This window comes from Hippocampus comes, unplaced genomic scaffold (genome assembly GCF_001891065.2).
Source record: "Hippocampus comes isolate QL1 unplaced genomic scaffold, H_comes_QL1_v1.1 scaffold157, whole genome shotgun sequence".
Lineage (NCBI taxonomy): Eukaryota > Metazoa > Chordata > Actinopteri > Syngnathiformes > Syngnathidae > Hippocampus > Hippocampus comes.
The window spans coordinates 540014-559011 of NW_017805149.1; the positions used below are offsets into that span (position 1 = coordinate 540014).

General features: G+C 40.8%; 1 protein-coding gene across 1 annotated transcript in view; it reads right to left on the bottom strand.

Moving 5' to 3' along the window:
- The window catches only part of LOC109514716 (E3 ubiquitin-protein ligase UBR4-like), a gene marked incomplete at its 3' end in the record, with an annotated part of 37038 nt that extends 18401 nt beyond the window's left edge, over positions 1 to 18637 (bottom strand). The window contains exons 1-37 of the mRNA XM_019868038.1: positions 18488 to 18637; positions 16972 to 17069; positions 16728 to 16831; positions 16422 to 16551; positions 16037 to 16176; positions 15824 to 15923; positions 15413 to 15554; positions 15197 to 15321; positions 13644 to 13768; positions 13490 to 13549; positions 13199 to 13389; positions 12123 to 12222; positions 11898 to 12035; positions 11607 to 11724; positions 10895 to 10936; positions 8032 to 8219; positions 7795 to 7951; positions 7624 to 7709; positions 7307 to 7476; positions 6918 to 7197; positions 6546 to 6678; positions 6269 to 6348; positions 6056 to 6184; positions 5617 to 5799; positions 5391 to 5513; positions 5077 to 5306; positions 4774 to 4892; positions 4578 to 4675; positions 3916 to 4073; positions 3555 to 3761; positions 3207 to 3308; positions 3025 to 3125; positions 1655 to 2042; positions 1508 to 1571; positions 1215 to 1406; positions 874 to 944; positions 456 to 603 (exon numbers count right to left, since the gene is read on the bottom strand). Coding sequence (XP_019723597.1) covers positions 456 to 603; positions 874 to 944; positions 1215 to 1406; positions 1508 to 1571; positions 1655 to 2042; positions 3025 to 3125; positions 3207 to 3308; positions 3555 to 3761; positions 3916 to 4073; positions 4578 to 4675; positions 4774 to 4892; positions 5077 to 5306; positions 5391 to 5513; positions 5617 to 5799; positions 6056 to 6184; positions 6269 to 6348; positions 6546 to 6678; positions 6918 to 7197; positions 7307 to 7476; positions 7624 to 7709; positions 7795 to 7951; positions 8032 to 8219; positions 10895 to 10936; positions 11607 to 11724; positions 11898 to 12035; positions 12123 to 12222; positions 13199 to 13389; positions 13490 to 13549; positions 13644 to 13768; positions 15197 to 15321; positions 15413 to 15554; positions 15824 to 15923; positions 16037 to 16176; positions 16422 to 16551; positions 16728 to 16831; positions 16972 to 17069; positions 18488 to 18612 — 5145 coding nt within the window. The remainder of the gene's footprint in view (positions 1 to 455; positions 604 to 873; positions 945 to 1214; positions 1407 to 1507; positions 1572 to 1654; positions 2043 to 3024; positions 3126 to 3206; positions 3309 to 3554; positions 3762 to 3915; positions 4074 to 4577; positions 4676 to 4773; positions 4893 to 5076; positions 5307 to 5390; positions 5514 to 5616; positions 5800 to 6055; positions 6185 to 6268; positions 6349 to 6545; positions 6679 to 6917; positions 7198 to 7306; positions 7477 to 7623; positions 7710 to 7794; positions 7952 to 8031; positions 8220 to 10894; positions 10937 to 11606; positions 11725 to 11897; positions 12036 to 12122; positions 12223 to 13198; positions 13390 to 13489; positions 13550 to 13643; positions 13769 to 15196; positions 15322 to 15412; positions 15555 to 15823; positions 15924 to 16036; positions 16177 to 16421; positions 16552 to 16727; positions 16832 to 16971; positions 17070 to 18487) is intronic.
- Positions 18638 to 18998: the final 361 nt, after the last annotated feature.

Sequence of the window (18998 nt, forward strand, 5' to 3'; positions counted from 1 at the left end):
AGGATTATTGTACCGAATGAAGGCTATCTTTACTGCTTCCAAAAAAAAAACCTCACAACATGACAAGACAATAACTTCTTAAAAGGATGTGACATGCAAGTATGTTTTACTATCACTTTGTTAAGCTATTACTTGTAGCTACGATTAGCAATACTGAAACAAATATATAGTCATATAAATTTGCTACAAGAACATAAAATGTGATTGATGGTTTGCTCATTGCATGCAAACTACACCAAAGCAGTCATTCAGGATTAACTAGGAAAACTGGCTTCTCATATGAGACCTGTGCAATACAATATGCGTTCTGTCAACTACTACTGGGCATGTGTGGACTAGCTATAGAGCCCTGATCAAGTGAAATGACTGGATGGAAGTCAATGGTGGAATGACTTGCAAGCCAAAGTTACCGCTGTTGTTCTCTTCCCATGATGACCTGAGGTATTCGGTCTCACCTGGCAGCTGCCATCCTCTTTGGCACCGCAGTCACAGAAGAATGAGCCATATTTGGCATAGGAGATCTCATGGTCTTTATGACAGACCTTGGCGCACACAGTGCACACACCTACCCCATCCACCATCTTACAAGTGTGACAGTGGTACCTATAAAATCAAATGGGGCAGTTTTAGTCCTGACAATGGCATTTATATTTGCAGTTTTACGGTTACTCGAAGACACCTTTGATTATGGACTATAATTTACATCATCCACAATGCTAAGGACTGCTTATGGATAGTCTCTTTATTGAATTATAATAAGTTTTTATGTAATTAATTCCTTTGAAGCGTAGTTTAAGCTTGGTCAAATCTAGGGGCGTCTGAGTACTAAACCAGAATCGCGCGGCAACAAATAACCAATCAACATTTCTTTACCAGTGTTGGTTCATGAATTCTTTCTGAGTTATGGTGAAGGTGCAGAGTTTGTTGCAGAGAGAGTCTTCATCCTGTGAGTTTATGACAAATTGTGTTAAGACATATTGCAACTTGAAAGTGAGTTGACTTGAATACCAATGCGCAATATATAGGGCAGATTACAAAAAAAAAAAAAAAAGTGTTGAATATGAATTGGGCAACAATGCATGTTTATCAACCATCGTAATAACATACTAAGGTTTAGTATCACTTTTCTTGCGCTAGAAAGAACAGTCAACGTGAAGACAATGATGTTAAGGTCCCCTTATTTGAAAGGCAAAAATATAAAAATCAAGTCTCACAGAATCTTCTGCCTGGGAATCATCTTCCTCTACAGCTAGTTCCTCCACCCAGTCCGAGTCCACCTCCATGGCCTTTTCTTCACCCTCCATGAGTAATGTTGAGGAACCTTGCCCATTGCTTTGCCTCAAGGCATTCATCACATCAGCGAGGTAGGAGATGATGTGACATGAGCATTCCAACATGCTTGCATGCTGAAATTAAAAAAGTACAAATTAATGACTTTCATTTCTGCCAAATAAGGAAGCCCTAAAAAAAAAAAAAAAAAAAATCATTTAAAAACCCAAAAACATACCTTTCCTTGGGATGTGTTAGTGCTCACTTTTTCGACAACATTCTTCTGTGTTAAATACTTTTTGCTATAAAGGGAAAAATGTTTTTAGAAGACACATGTTCGTGGAAGTTAGCCCATTTCATTCAAACGAACATTATAACATCTTACCATCTCGTGAGCCAGTCAATAACTGCCCTGTGGAGCTGCAGGTGGCCCGCTCCCTGTCCAGCGCTGGCTAGTGTGGCCATGATGACCATGAGCTCAGGGAATCCTGTCCCATCTCCAGTAGTCAGCATGTCTGTTGCCATTGGAATCAGAGTGCTCAGGAGAACAGTGCACACTCCTTCCCCCACCTGGCTATTGTCCCGCACTATATGAGTGGTGAGGAGTTGCAAAAGCTGTCGGTTTTCTTGAACAATTTCCAGCTGCTCTGAGTCTTTGGGTGGGGTGGCAGTCATGCGTGTCAGCCATGACTGCAGACGAGAAGGTTCCACACAAGCCAGCTGTGCCAAAGAGCCACAAAGACAGAGCAAACTGGGGTTTGGGCTCTTTTCCGCTGATGGGGGGGAAAAAAAAAACATCCCAATGACAAATTTATTAATCAATCATAAAATTTCAAGCAGACATACATGTTACAAACTGTTGATCATTCACACATGGGATAACACATAAACACTACACACGAAGGCAATCTAGCATGGCCCAATTATCAGTTTGATGGTTTACCGTGGTTTTAAAAGTCAAGGTTTCAATAACTGCTAATACTGGCTGTCACCCGTAATTGACTCTTTTCATGTTTTTGAGGGGGTCTTCTAAGCCTCTCAAGTTAATTGCCTCAAGTAAACTCTTTTTCTTTGCCTTTTCTGTGCGGAGAAAGAGGAGGGATGAGCAGTTAAAAATGAAAGAGGAGGGAAGAAGGAGCAAGACGAAAGATGCTGATGCCTTTTTAACCAGTTAAAAAACAAACAAAAAAACACCACAAAGGGAACAGCAGGTAATAGTTATCCACAAGGACAACATGAGTCCTTCCAAAGGTCTGTACTAAAAATAGCTCAACCATAATGGCGCCTCATAACTAAGAATTAAATAGAAGAATGTCAACATTTATTTACTTAAATTAACATGCTTTTGTATCAAATGTTCTCTATTTTGTTTGAAAATAAAACTGTGGGGGAAAATGCTGTTTTTATTTACCCAAGTACTTCAAAGATCATTTTAGAGCTGTACTTTTAATACCGTGATATGACGGTACACGTATTTTTGCTCACGTTATCTGGCGCCTGTCTCGCTGCAAATTCTGATTACTGTCTGGTGCTGTAAATATGTACATAGATGTTTTCAACATCCTTACTCTTGTGTGGTGCTACAGTACACATATTGCTATGAAATAGAATTTTACCATTGCATGAGTAATTAAGGCGTATTCTATTCTGTAGAACATTTGTCAAAGCTATTCAGTCCAAACCATCAAGCTGTCTTTGATTACTGAACAATAGTAATAATAATATCAATCATAATCAACTGATAATCAGACTTACTTAGCTGGAAAAGCTTTGTGAAAAATTTCAGCACTCTGTTGCAGAATTTTGCAGATAGGCTTTCGTTGGCTGTTGCCATCATAATTTGGACAAGCTCGCCACTGCGAAAAAGAGAACACAGTGAGCGAGGAAGTTGCGTTCATGGGCAGACATGCATTGGATGTCAACAGTTGAGAAAATACCTGAATGAAAAAAACTCCTCCATGGCTTTGCGGACCTGAACACTCTCAAGCTGTTTTTCAAGATACTGAAGGCATTCCTCAAGGACAGACTCATCCAAACCACTGGAATTAAGAGAGTTCACAGAAGGATTAAAAGTGAGCAATATAACACATCCAGTTTTCAACTGCTGTAAAACGAAAGTTACAAATGTCACTCGGGTTCTATTTCGTCCCTAATGAGTGCCAGAGGCGGTGCTGAAGGCACTGAATGTTCACCGTGCTTAGGCGAACGGAACAATCAGTGCTTTCAGGACCACCTCTGGTGGTCAGTAGGGTTGAAGTACAACTCTTATCGGGTGAAATTGGTACCTGTTGGGGTCAGAATGATTTGCAATGATGTTGTAACATCCGGTCACCAAGCGTTCATAGATGCGGCCCAGGAAGGCATCAGACTCTGACGGACCAAGAATGCGCTCTAGTGATGTCGTGCTGATTTCTGCCACACTCTCTGTGCTACTCTCCAAGAGGAGGGGAAGCAGTGTCCGCACAATCTGAGAAGGGTTCACCTCCTCGGTGCTAAAAGACAACCAAAAATTAATTCAGGAAAACATTCAAACACCGCGCATTTATCTCATCGGACTACATAGAAAACTATGAAATCATAATTTTGCAGATGTGGTGCAGATATGTACACTGATTTAGATCTGCTCTGCACTGGACTTCCACTTACACAATGAGGTCACCAGTGAGACGAACCAAAGACAGCAGAATGTGTTTGAGAGACGATGCCAGAGGCAAAGACTGGCAGCTTAGTGTTCCCAGATGTGCTGCTTGGATGGCACTGATGTAGCTCTCTGATGGAATGGTATCATTGGCAAATGCATTTCGCTGAAAGGAAAAATAAACCAAAATATTGGTCAAATGACTGTTGCAATGACATGCATTGGACTGCTTTGAAAACCTCATCAGAAAAGATATGAGCAGTGCATTTAAACATCCTATTTGGCTAGCAGTCTAGTGTATTTCTAGCTACACTGAACGACTGTGAGCTGTATCACTCCAGGGCCATATATCATTGCCATATTGATATCTAGATGTGAACATTCAAGATATCAAAAATGAAGGCGATATCAGCCGATGTGGACTTTCTTTTTTTACTTGCGCCTTCAAGACATAGAATTAAATTGCATACACACTACACATTTTGTGTTTTACAATAATACTTAGAAAAAAATATTTACTTCACAGTGGATAAAATAGCAAACTTTGTGGCAAAAATGTATGCTTCACCACCAGGCTGGACCCAATCACACATGAATACTGGGAATCCACTGTTGTGAGTAAAATTCAGTACTAGCAATTAGTTTCATGTGGTCCTTTCTGGTTACTTACCCAAGATCCAATGTTGGGAAATTCGTTTGTATGGATGGTGTTCCATGTCTCACATAATGTCTGCACAGCTGGTGGTAAGTTCTGCATAACATTCTGTCCTGAACGTGTTTGTTTCAAAAAGTTAGTGAATGACTCAGCAGAGAAAGTATTAATTGCGCGGTTTAAGATTACCGCACCAAATAATTGCGCTACTTACCCAGCAAGTTGGCCTTGCAGCGGGTGGAGCCAATGGACAGCACAGCAGCATAACCCTGGAGCTTGGCATCTGACAGCTTGTTTTCCCCTTCCTCTGGTATGTTCATTAATAGATAAGACCTGAGACAAATCAAGGCTTTCAGTTTCTGATCTACTACATGCGTGAGTGACATGAATACATCAGTTCCGCCCCCACCCCCTCCAAAAAATTTCAAAAGTGCAAAAAGTCCAGGTTGCAATAAATTCTAATCATTCCTAATTGCAGCTAGTTAAAATGACAACATAGTCCCTAATAGAAATTCACCTTGTAAAGGCTGTGTAAACATCAGCGAGTTGCAGCGTGGCAGACAACAAGTTCTTTGTGATCTCTGACGACTTGTGACTGTCTGCCTCAGTGGCAACTTTGGACAAATGTTCATCCAGGGACACCTGCACTTTGGAGATAACTGCATCCAGTGTATAGATGGCTTGTAGCGAGGGCAGCTGATCGAGTGGAACTATGACATTTGGGTCAACACTGGAGAAGGTTGAAATCTGCAGTGGAACAGTAAAATAAGATGGGCGGGAAAAAAGGGACCACAATGTTTTTATTGTCTGTGATAACATTGTGAACATTACCTGTTTGGCAATGTAGTCCTCTGCTAGTTCCACATCATATTTAACTGTGCTGCACTTTGCAGCTGTGATTTCAACCAAGGAGGCTGCTTGGTCTGCTTTCATTCCCTGCTTCACCAAGTGTTCCTGTCAGTGAGGACATGGACATAGTCATAAATCACAAACAGACCAGATGAGGAAAAAAACTCACTCAGAATATAGCACCATCCAGTACTTTAAGTCAACAAACCTTAATCCAATTCATGTAAGTAGACACTCTGAGGCGTGACGACCATCGTAGCGTATGAAGGATGTCACTCTCACTGGGATCCCCACACCCAGACTTAAGTTGCTCCATGTAGGCTTTGGAAGGTGGCAAAGCCCCCAAAATCCGCCACAGGACTAGGAAAAAGTACTGAAGGGAACAGGCCTCCTGTACAAAGTGATGATCAGTTGCTTAGTCAAAGTCCCAAGAAAGCATTTTCATACATTGTCTACCCCGGTCTTGTCTATACAGTTTAACCATCAATTTCAGGCAAATTTGTTTGCACGTTTCTTTTACTCCTCAAATTAGGTCAAGTATCTGATTAGTGCGCTTGTAACATGAAAATCTGCAGCTTAAAGATGACATCAGGAGTTTGTGAGCAAGCTTGTCCCTCCAATCTGTAAGCCTTTGTGGTTTGACTCACCATTGGAGTGACGGGCTTGTTCTCTTGTCTTCTTGCTGTGTCAAACTGTGAGCCTGCTGCCAGGAGTGAGATCAGCCAAGCGTAAAGTTCATCATAGGACACTACTCCATTGAACAGCTTTGGAAATACCTTTCAAAGAGGAAAAAAAATGCAATGAAAGTCTCTCGTCACATCGCCTTGAAAACAATACATAAGGAAAATCGGCGGCCTCACCTTGGTGTCTAGTCTGCTGATATCATCTTCAGATGCCTCAGGGGACAAAACGCAGTAGAATTTGGGCTGAACATTTGAATCTAGGAAAAGGGCAGAAACAATATTATTAGACTGTTGTGGAACACCATTTTCAAAATTAAATTCAAGTACGCTGTAAGATTTTGCTTTTTGCCGATTATGCTCCAAAAGCTCATGCCTGTGTGCCTGTCTTTTAGTCAAATCAATCTTCTTGTACCGTGTATCTTGTGAGTACAATGATTTTGGCTTCTGCGCTTACTAGATGGACAGTGCTTCGCCCAGTTGTCCTCCACCTCTTTAAAGCCATAGTATAGTGGAAGACTACTGCGCTTGCTGACATCCTGGTGAGAACCAGTCCCGCTTGATGGAGGGGTGAGAAGATTGTACTGCACCTAAAAGATAGTGGTCATCATTGGGAGAAGATAAATATCTCTTATTTTGGCTTAAGTATTCAAATAACTGGTACTAGTAAGGAATGAGTGCCATTTCAAGGATGAAAGATAAAAATTACCCCCCCCCCAAAAAAAAGATACATTTTATTCAGGATTGGTTTGGTTATTTAATTATTCATCAAGAAGAAAATCTACTGCTATCAATACACCAGGCATTCAGAGATAGCAACAATATCTACCTGTTCAAAAAGGTACAAGGGGGCCTTTGAGTAATGGCGCAGCAGATAGTCAAAAACCAGCAGCAGGCGAGCCAGATTTAGGGGCACAGCTTTCAGTTGGCTCTCTCTGCTCAGTGCCACGTCAGCGATTGCCTGGGTGACCAAAGTAAGGACTCTCCCTCTGCCACGTTCCGACAAGTTGTGGAAGAGCAACAGCATGAGTTGAAAGTGCTCCACATTAAGGTCATCCTCTCCATGAACAGCTCCCAGAAGGGTGTGCTGCTTCAGTGTTCCCAAAAATCTAAGAGCAAGAGATAGAGACGGGCATTAAACTAACGTGGGCAGATGTTTTGTAGTCATGAGTCAAAGGTTGGGCTTGAAACCCTTTGAAAACGAAACTGTAACAATACCTTTCCCAGACTTTCATACACTCAGGCACATCTGGCTCTCCTTGCACACTGGCTTTGTGCTGCCAGATGAGAAGGAGCCTGGATAGTACCGAAAGTGACTGAGGGTGAATGTATAAGGGCCAGGGACCCTCTGAAAAGGGTGCAACACCGAGTTGCTGAAGAAGGGTGTCCTAACAAAAGAGAGATAGTGGTTGAACTTAACATGCCCTTTACTAAGTTCTGTTAAAAAAAAAAAAAAAAAAAAAAATGTTTCACTGTATATTGTAAAGTGCAGGTTAAAATGGTTTAAAATAATTGCAGGATTTTATTCCTCTGACCTGCAGGGACGGGGATGGCAGATCTGATGTTACTAAAGTGTGGTTGAAGTGATACAGAGCTAAAGAGAAGGCTTCATCTGAGGATCCTGATGGGAAATAAGACATATTGCAGGACTAGCAAAAACAGCAAGAAAAGGTGGTCAAGTTCAGAGCAGCATTTTTGAAGCATACCTTTGACATCTTTGTCTACATCTTTGATGATGCTGGCTAACGTCGCCATGTGTGGCTCTGTCAGCGATACACTTAGGTAGTTGCGGATGAAGTTGTTCCTGGACTTCAGCATGGAAGTGGTAATGAAGTTCAAAATACTAGAGGCTAAACTGAGGAACTGTAGGGACAAATAAAATAGATCAACTTGGGCCATGAACGTCAAGCTTCATGGATATTTAAAAAATAAATAAATCTCACAAGCTCTGGATCTTTACGGCCTGCCAAAATGTTGCCATTCTCGCTTGGATTCTGCTTGCTGGGGCTCTTCAGTCTAGGAGAGGTCTCCAGGGGTGGGGGTGGAGGAGGAGGTGGGGGGGCTACTTTGTCTTTGGTGGGTGAAATAGTCTCTTCAAACCAAAGTCCCAGGATGGGTTCACTGTCATCATCTGCAATGGATAACACATTTCGATGACCATTTTATAGAGAGATGCTAGTAAGTTTCCCAAGACTTCCCAAGTATTTATGGAGTGGTGGTGGAGTCAAACTTTAGACTCTTGTGACGCCTACAACACTGCAAGTGGTGGACAAGAAAATGTAAAAAGTGGACATTTATTGGTGAATATCCACTTAAAGGAGAAAGTAGTAATACAATGGGCTGATGAGAAGTATTTGCCATCAACGTGAATTAGTTTCAATTCATAAACGAAGTAAAAACGGGAAGTAAAGAATAATGGGCAGGATTCATGAAGTGTCTCCCAATTTTGTAAACTCACAACAACGATTCTCTTTCACAAAACTCATACTTTGACAACTAATTCAAAACTGCCAATTGCATTACGCCTTAACCCATAAGAGCCCAGACCCATTTTTCCAAAAGGTTTTGATGGGTTAAAATCAGACAAAAAGTTTTGAAAAAAGATACTGGGGAGTTCAAACTGTTTGTTACACTGGTGTCACCGTGGGCTCTTATGGGTTAATTTCATCAAGTATTCCAAAATATTTTTTTAAATGTGTCGGACTAATGATTGCCATTTGGAAAAACGGTTTTAGAAAATGTTTTTTAGTTTTGATGTCCGTTTTAGACATGAATGAAAATCAAAATACGTGCACACATCGCATACGCGCACATGCACAAACAAGGACGAGAATTTTTATAGGACTGCACCAAAGAAAGGTGGACCCGAATGCAAGAGCCATGCAATGCTATAAGCCAATTAAGGAGGCAGCAATAGCGCATGTCTGTGGTACTATAAATAACATAACAGAAAATTATGAGTTGCTAATTCATGACAATGTTACAGGAGCCCAGATCACCACTTGACTCGGCATGCTTGAGTGTGTTGGTTTACCCAGCATTATTGTGTTTCTGTGTCAACATGCAGGAAGACAACCTAAAGGCCTTCTCTAAGCACATGACTTTTTTTTTGTCTTTCACGGCAGTCGCTATTAGACTACCAGATGATAGTGTCTGGTACGCGGTGAAACTTGACACTATAAGTCTGTCACTGACCAGATCCCACCCAAACATCGCCTGCTTCCGTCACCATTCAGTCCATCGGTGCAGGTATGTCGGGGAGACACAAAGTCATGTCGACATAGGCATTATGTGCATTACGTTTGTTTTCTACCCAGAAAAGGCCAGAATGAGGGAGAGAGACTACGGACCCGTTACTGGATGGTAGGGAGAGGGCGGTACGGACTGTCTATATTCCAAAAAGAACGTGAGGTCATGAATTAGTTTCATGGTACCAATCGGACAATTTATCCGAGCATGGTCAGAAGAGCCTAATGTTTTTGGTCAAACGCGTGCAGACGCAGGATTTTGTGTCTAAACTTTGATTTATTTGAATACTCTCATTATAAATTGCACTGCATGCAAAACCAGAGTTTCCTTAATACTTGTTTGATAGTGTGTCATTTGTTTTGTGGCTTTTGTGCGTCGCATAGTGTTCAGTTCCCGTAATTCATTATTCACTGAGTTTTTTTGTTTTTTTTTTTTTTTTAGAAAATGCAAATGTGGTTGTGTGCGTTTGTGTGGTTGTGTGCGTTTGTGTGGGTGTGTGTGTGCGCGCGCTCGGGCATGAAACAGTGCCTGTCAAGTGTGTATTTGTCAAGTCACTTCTCTCTCACCAATACCTCTCGCAGGCGGTCAAATGAAACTGCACGTGGTGATGAAAAATGTCACTCTCTCAAATGCTGATGTCACTTTCACGTGGATGATATATTGTACAAAATAATGAGGTTGGTGCAGTAACAGTACTTTGATTACTTTGGTGGGAAAAGTGATGCGTTCGTCGTTTCTTAAAAATGTGCATATTTTAGAACAACACGCAACCGAGGAACGTGTCGCTGCCATCACTGCACGTAGCTTTAAGTAGATATTCACATTTGCATGCAACAGAAAAAAATAGAACTTGTCAAGTGTCAGTGAGACGCAGCATAGTACGCTTAAGCACACAGTACAAGCACAACTTGGATTCGTCATAGTCAAGAATAATACCACTGATTTCAAGTGGGTTTGGGGTTGTTTTGGTACGGTCAATATTTTAGACCCATAATGCAATGTGCAATTTAAAAAATATTCATGACCAAAAAATAAAACAGTAACTCGGTAAAATTACCCCGCTTGCAAAGGAAAATTAGGAGTATATGCCGTCAATATAATGTTTACGCAGTCTGAACTGTATGGCGAAAAGAGTGGATGTTCAAGCTATATACGACTTACCTTAAATGGCTTGAATTATAACAACCACACAATGCAAAGAGAGAATAAGAAAGTCGAAAAGTACAGGTTCTTTCCCATCAGGCACCCAGCGGGGTTAGAAACTATGTGCTAAGGACCCACATAATTAGACCACTGGTATTATCCTTTGAAGCACATTGAACCACAGATGAACCTCTTTGACAAAAAAAAATATGTTATTTGAACTCAGCCAATTATGACAAAAAGACACCTCTCACGGAACTGACATTTTGCCAAAGTGCCTTCCTCTGTGGCTCTTTTCTTAGCTAATGTAGCTGTAGCTCATAGCCTACACAGTGAGACATACAATAACAAAATGAGTGTAGGACAGTGAAGTGTACACCAAGTCTTTTGACCTGAGGACAGAAAACTGCTGACCTGAGACACAAGCTGCACTTGTCTTCTCCTGTCTTCTCTCTGCTGAGATAGTAGACACTGTCAACTGCACTATCATGTTGGGTGACTAGACAAAAATGGTGACATTTTTGTGAGTGTGCTGCATTGGTTTATGCTTCTCAATGCTCTTACATCATGACTGACCTATCCACAGATAGTGGTGACTCATGGCTGTTTTCAAGCAGCTCCTTACACTAACACCAGCGCTAACACCAAACCCAGCCAAGGCTTTGCTTTTTGCACCTGCCTACATTTACAATTATGAACTGTTGAAGCACTACAATGATGACGTGAACTAGCCCTTAACTCTTAATACCTGACTGCTAATGCACTGAAAATTATGGTCAATACAAATGACTAGAGACATAAAAAAATGTCAAAATGTCATTCGTACACACTGGGTATTGTCATTCATAAACTGAACTCTACATAAAAGCATCAGTGTTCAAAGTACGAGTTATGACGATCCAAATTACGAACTAAAATTTATGGGAAGGATTTGAGTTATGATTGAGGAAATGTTAAAACTCTGATTTCTATTCAAGTCATCATCTCTTCAACTAGACTATGTAAACATGTTTGAGTAGAAGTTATTGTAAAAGGTGCACAGGACTAAAAGGCCGAAGAAGGCCTATCTTTTCTTGTCATATGCTGACTGTTGTGCTAAGGCTTATCCAGGTTCAGCGCAATTTACCTTGGCTGCTGTCCTCTTCCGTGCTGCTGAAGTCATCCTCATAGTAGGTGTTGGAGTCAGTGGAAGCACTGGCGTCACTGCTGACTGAGCCTTTTCTCTGGCGCTGGAGAACACAAGCCTGTGCAAGCAAAAGGGGAATGCACCTCAAAAATCATTTTTAGACAGCTCATCAAGACTGCTCCTGTCACTTAACTCTTGACATCCATCATCTCCATACGAGCAAGCATCTTTCTATAAGCCACGATCACATTAATAGAAATGAGTGGAAATGGTTGGCATCTTTGACCTTACCTTTTTGTAGGCAGTGGAGAGAAGGGTGAAGAGAAGGTTGGTCAGCGGTACAGAGTCGATGAGCCTTTGGACCCTCTGGATGGAAGTGCTCTGCGCCATGATGTTGAGCTCAGCAGGTGGACCATCACTTGCCCAACCCTGCATGGGAAGAGAGTGATGGGTAAGGGACTGGTGCTAAGCTTGAATATTCATGACAAAAGCGGTATTGTGAGAGTACCAACTCACTCGGTGCAGGGCCTCAACTTGTAAATCTTGGAAAAGTGACGTTAAAAGCTTGATGGCATGGTTGGCCAAGATCACCGACAAAACTCCGAATCCTTGGTGTCTTTAAAAGAAATCAAAAGGAAACATAGTAACATAATTTAGGATGAGAATTTCAAACACAATGCAGCACACTTCGTGAGTCACTCTTGGTGAGATGCTATACGGATGATTCTTGGTCTCAAACTCTTATGTGGGAGGACCAGTGGAGATCAATCCCAGTGTGTCTGGGCCACATCAGGTATTCTACAAACAAAGTACATCTAATCCAATCTTTATTAATGACAGGTGAGAAGATTAACGGTTCTTCAGGTTGTGAACAAGACTGGTGAGGCGGTCTTCTCTCTCATCTTCCTGATATTTTGCATATCTCGTTGAATAATCATTTCTTGAGCACTGCAACTTTCTCTGCACATTCAAGGCATGTCAGGATGCCCTTGTGCTCAAAAAAAAAAAAAAAAAAAAAAAGCATTCCGTCATATGTTTTTCTTGAAAGTGGCTGTCGCCAAAATCTCTCGTCAAGGCAGGTTTTGAAAAAGACATGACTGTGACTGGTTGACGTGATCTTTTCCTTCCACTTGGTGTCATTTCAGAATTTGATTTCGCCGAAAGCTGTCATGAGCCCAAGCTAAAGTAGTCTAGAAGCATTAAAAAAAAAAAGCACCCAGGGCAACGACACGGCTAAAAACATAGCGGCTGCATTAACATGAAACTTTGATGCCGAGTACAGGCCACAAAATACCATGCTGCGGGCCGCAAATGGCTGCCTATTTGAGACCCCTGTTCTATAACATTTATTCTACAATCATGTTTTGATTTTGGATGAGAAAATTTGAAATTATTAGGACTTAAATGTAACAACTTTACTTTCTATATTCAACAATTCTGTTTCAAATCTGTAGATATTAACAATGCTAAAACAATTCCCTGTCATGATTCATCAGTTAAATGTATCCATCACTTTTTTTCTGTAAGACTCTACAAAGAAACAGACAAAAAAGAACTAACAACAGATATATTTAGAATCACACATCATTTACCCTTTGCCGGGACCCAATTTCGGTGACCCGGCACCATCTTTGGTGCGAGCAGCAATATCTCGGACACGCAAGGCAGCCAAAGGATCTTTCTCTTTGCCTTTGTCTGCGAGGGCCGTGGGACTCAGGTTAAGAATCAGGTAGAGGCTGTTTAAAAGGCACCACGCGCCAAGAAGCTGGAAGTTCTGGTAATGCTACAGAACACAATACCACAGCGTTAAGTATAACACATGATCAAAACTGAAATCCAAGCGTAAGGAGCATTGTGTCATGATTGAGTGGCTTGATGCTCACCTCTCCACCAGCTCGACGAGAATTGCTGATCGTTTGTCCAATCATTTCATAGATCTCCAACTGTTGCAAACATATTTCAGTTCACTTCACAAGAAGTTCTTCACTCGGGCAAAAACATCAATATTGTAGTAAAAAAACAAAACAAAAAACTCACACATTTCTGGACTATCGTGGCAGCGTCGTTTTCATAGTCCTCCTCTTTGGTCCCAGTGGAGGCAGAGCGAAGCTGCAAGCCACTTCCTACCTGTAGTATGGCCATGCAGGTGGCCACGCTCACACCTAAACACAAAAACAGGTTACATTTTTATATCTTTTTCATTTTACATCATCAAAACGGCAAAGATCACTTCTAGCAGTGAACAAATAAACACTGTATTTGGTCTGTTTATAATTTGTTTCCTAATGGAATAAACTAAGTACAGATTCATCTTGTTATGATTAAACAGCAAGAAAAATCCTCTTCCCCACTCATGCTAGACCATATTTTCTCTGGTCAAAGCACAAAGGCTTTTGGCAGTGCTAGGACAGGAACGCACCAAACCACAAATCATTGGATGATTAACACACCCCTGGGACACAAGTACATGAGCTTATAAAACAGTCGAGGCCCTGGACGAGAACACAAAAGAGCACGCCTAACAGGCTGCTATTGAATTACTGCAGTGCTTTTACAGCAGTTGTTCTCAAACTGGGGTCCGCAAGCGGTAACTTGGGACTCTAACAAATCAAATTTGCAATAAATAATGTTACGTTCAATTATTTTTTTAATGCATAACTACATATGAGAAGTGTGGCAGCTGATGGTGCTAAATCAATCATTCCTTCCAACCTGAGCTTTGGGCCAATTGAAAGCTCAGATATGACGGTGATGTGTTATGATATATCTGACATCCATGCTTGTACGGAGCATTAATAGCTCTCTCATACTCTTTTGAGAGAGCTGTACAGGTAAGGCATGGCAGCCGAGGTTAAATATTTGTGGCTTGGAAAATACAACTGAGCAAAAAAAAAAAGTTTCCTACATGTGAAATCACTTATTTTACATGACAGTAACGGTGGGCCATGTCTTTGGCAGTATTCAATACGAATGACTGATTGCCTTCCACCGGACGGACCCCTTTCTTGTCATATGTAACACAATGTGAAAATGAATGACAATCGTGTGATCTGAATGTCTGTTTCTTGGTACTAAAGGGCACTTAAACTCACAGGTCGATATTTTGGAAAATACAAACTAGAACGATCAGGAAAGTTGCTGAGTATAGTGAAAAAAATTGCTGGGTTATCAATACTGACTGCTTAATTAAACTAGCTTCTCTCTGTTCACAAGCCTTGATGTTAGTCAAAACAATGCATGTAAGATTGCGATCCGAAGATACATTAACATTTGATTTGATGAAATTGAATTTAGGATCCTTTACATTTAATGTGCCATGAACAGTTACCTTGAAACATTAAAAATAAAATAAATAAAAGCAAATGAATAATTACTCCGCTATTTAGGGGTGCACATGGGATTTATGTTTAATTAGCACTAAGATTGTGACGAGGTCCTCGGAAAAATATCTCCACTATAAAGGGTCGCAGACCCAAAAAGTTTGAGAGTTCGTGTTTTGAAAGAAATATTTTAGAGGCAGAGTACTACGATTGTCAAAATGTGCCGGCTCAATAATATAAAACAACAGCAACAGCAAATGACCAGCCTACCAGCGTAAAGACAACTCAAAGCCAGGACGGTCATATCCAGTAATCTGCCTGGTGTCAGTGGCTCCAATACAGGCAGAGAGAGCGTGTCCAAAGCCATGGTTACGTCAATCACCAGTGAATGGAATCTGGATGTGTAGGGTAGAACACATTCATTATTTATTCACATTAGACAGCAACACAGACTAAAAAAAAACAAAATACGCAAACACAACATACCCATTACGGACAGCTGTGGCATCAGCTACTGTGGCAGGCATGATGAAGAAAGAGTTTGCTGACACGGCATCTTGGAAACGGTTAATGTAACGTAGAAAGTAGGGTAGGTTGAGACACACTCGCAGTAACTTCTCAGACCCACCTGAGAAAACAAAAAGAGGAACTTTCACGGTCTGCACGAAACTGACCTATCAGAAGCTCCTTTGTCACGGTTTGCACAAAACTGGCTCGTCGGCAAGACACAAAAGTAGATTTAGCATTGCTTCTATTACTATCCTGGAAGCTTGGAAATTTTCCAGTCAAGCTGAACCCCTGATCTCCCTTTTATTATATTATTTCTAAACCAATATTTTTCTGGCATAGAATTTTTTATCGGCATGTAGCTTCCTGTCCACATAAATTACTACTCACCCAGTTCTTGTAGGCTTGACACATTCTGAGCGACAAATGCATTCTTCATTTTGGCCTGAGCAGCTTGGTCAGATGTCTGGTTATCACACTCACTCTCAGCCTATAAAGAAAGTCATCCGAATTATAACTAAAAATGTATGGCCGTCGATGACGGCCATTCTGCAGTTAGTTGATTATGCTGAATTCGGATGTATATTTAACATCAAGCCTTACCTGCATGTGTGGCGAAGGGGCAAAAATGGTGCTAAGGTCGGGGTTAAACACTGAAGTTAGCTGATTAAAGAAGTTCATCTGCACTTCTTTGTGTCGCAGTTCAGGGTTCAAAGTACTGGGTGCCTCCTTCTGATCCTCTACTGTTAAATCAAAAGCAAAATTGACAATTTTAGAATACCCAATGAAATTGTAATTATTTATATTTTTTATCACATTTTTTTCAACTTACACTAATGTCTCAAATGTATGTGTCGCTCTTATTTTCCCTCTAGAGATGTATTAATGGTTCTATCCAGACTACTGTACAGGAATGCACTTTTTCTGGAGTAAAAATGCTGAAAAGTCTTTTTGTGTCACATTCAGATAAGCACAACACCACTCTTACCATCGGAAAGGGTTTTAATCGTTTGAGGCAGCTTGGCAGACTTCATCATTGCAGTGAAAGTAATAATTTCCGTGCGATCTAGTCTGCTACTGCCCGTGCAAAGTCCTTTGATTAGAAGGATCAGGTGTTTCTGCAAAAATAATAATAATAATAACAACAATAATAAGAATAATAATAATGCATTGTAATATTTGATTGGAAGTCATGGCTGAAATTACAAAAATAAAAAAATACAATATGGAAAATGAAAGCAAATTGCATTTAATGGTAAATTTGAGCGACAAAATCCTGACTGGGTGATCTCACCTGTGACACAGCACATGCTTCGTCAGGGTTCTCCAAGCGCAGCAAAGAGAATTCGATCAGAACTTTGCATGCCGCAGCAACAGAGAGCAACTGATTCCTTGGTACTTCAAAAAAGAAAAAAAATGCAAAGCAATTAATTAAAAAAACTACAACATTTAGACTTTTTCTGAAGGTCATCTATTAAATACCCGAGAGAAGAAACACTGCAATGACCCAAACATGAAAGAACATTGAAGTTACGTACTTTGCCCGCATACTGTAGTGATGTAATGTGCAGAGAGTGCCACGAATGACGAGTAGAACGGCTCATACTGTTTGTCATGATGAAGAATGTCCGATTCACTGTAAATAAAAATTGAAATCATTGATTACATGTTGGACACATGCATTTGAATAGAATGTTGTAATGACTTTTCACTCTCACACACACACACACACACACACACACACACACACACACACACACGCGCGCAGACTCTTAGGATATTCTCAAAGTTGGCTAAGCCTTCACCATGTTGTACTGTGTAACGACTAATCTTAGAATTAAAGAGGAGAAATAATAAGGATGCCTAGAAATGTTATTATCATAGACCTCATCTTTTTTTTCCCTAAATGCTTTCCTACTATCATAACTTGTATCAATCCTAACAAAATAGAGGCATGTTCCTGTCTCTCCATTCCATTATTTTTCACCCGCAAAGCATGACATCACCATTGAAGTCAAGGAATTGACTTAAAGTTACAGTTTGTTTAAAAAAAAAAAAAAAAAAAACTTTGACAAAGGTTAGTGTGTATCTATGTCAGCAACTTCATGTGGCGGACAGAACAAATAAATAATCTTCTATTAGATGACAGAGAGTATATAATTGGCATGTGTATTCACTTCTTGGTTCCAACTTTGTTTGGTGGTTTGTCATCACATTTTACAAATTAAAAAAAATGTGCTCTGGATGCAGAGCACGAGTGTAGACTGCATTTCTTAAATTATCCTCACGCCAAATCTTTGAAAGGCAGTGTACGTATAAAAAAATGTATTTTTGAAAAAAAATGTTTCCTTTATTATTCTTAAATTCTGTAAAATTGGGTCATAGTTTAGTTCAACATCTTAACAGATTTGCTCCTAGAAAATACGGAGAAGAGTCGCGGGTGCCCACCTGCAGTCGTTGACACAACCACACATAATAAGTGTCAACAGAGTAGATAACATGCTGAACTGTCACTGCGGTGCACCCAGGCGATTCTGGAAAAGTCTAGCCAGCCATGCAAAACCAATGTTTTACGCTCAACATTGTCACGTATGTGGCCATTTCCTCGTCACGTTATCCAGACCTTTTGGCAGGCCCATTTGCTAGCTTGATTAGTAATGTTTGGTTAGCTAGCTAATGATGAAGCAGATTTTGCTAACATTTTACAATTACGTTGTAAAGGTGTATACTCGAACACGCATAAATGCCCTCGTATCCAAGGGCGTATTGTGTTTCGAATAAAATTCGTGTACCGAGTTAGGTTAACCTTAAATGCATTTTAAGTAGTTGAGTTAGCTAACACCAGCAGCTGATTTGATGCCAATGCAAGTTAAGCTCAACTAGCCCCTTAGCCGCTACCTTTAGCTTAGCAAAAGCTAAGTGGTTGACGTTTCCCCATCCAGTTCCACTACCCAGGCTACGTTAGCAAGTTAGCAAGCCAGCGCACTCCTGGGTGGATGCGACCGGTGTTCGCCCAAACGCGGAGCCGCGACGTGTTGACACGCGACCGCTTACCTGTTAATAATGGATCCGATAAGCTGCGGCAGCTCTTTCGTTTCAAATGCGGTGTACGAGGCTGATAAAAGCGGCCGCACCGCCGCTGTCCATTCGTGTTCCCCATTTCCTCCGCTCGACGCCATCTTGAAATCCCATACAGAAAAAAAGCTAGTTAGGGGAAGAAGAAACTGAGTGCGCAACTTCACAGGGGGCGCTGTCGATCCGTAAACGCTTCACGCCAAACTCGTTGCTATCCTTCGACATTTTCTTTCTTACACTAAAACCTTGGAATTTACGTCATAAAACGTGAGCTGTTACGTTAAATGTGTTTCGGTACACCCAACCTTGATATTTTTAAGTATTCTTCTTGCCATTACAATGTACGAGGAAAATGGCTCAGGTTACAAATAAATAAAAGCAGTAATTACTATGTAGGGAGAATTTATGGTTGATTGAGGGAATCAAAACGGAAACCTTTTTTTTACGTAAATTAAGTTATCTCGGGAAGGTTTTTTGGGAGGGGACGCGT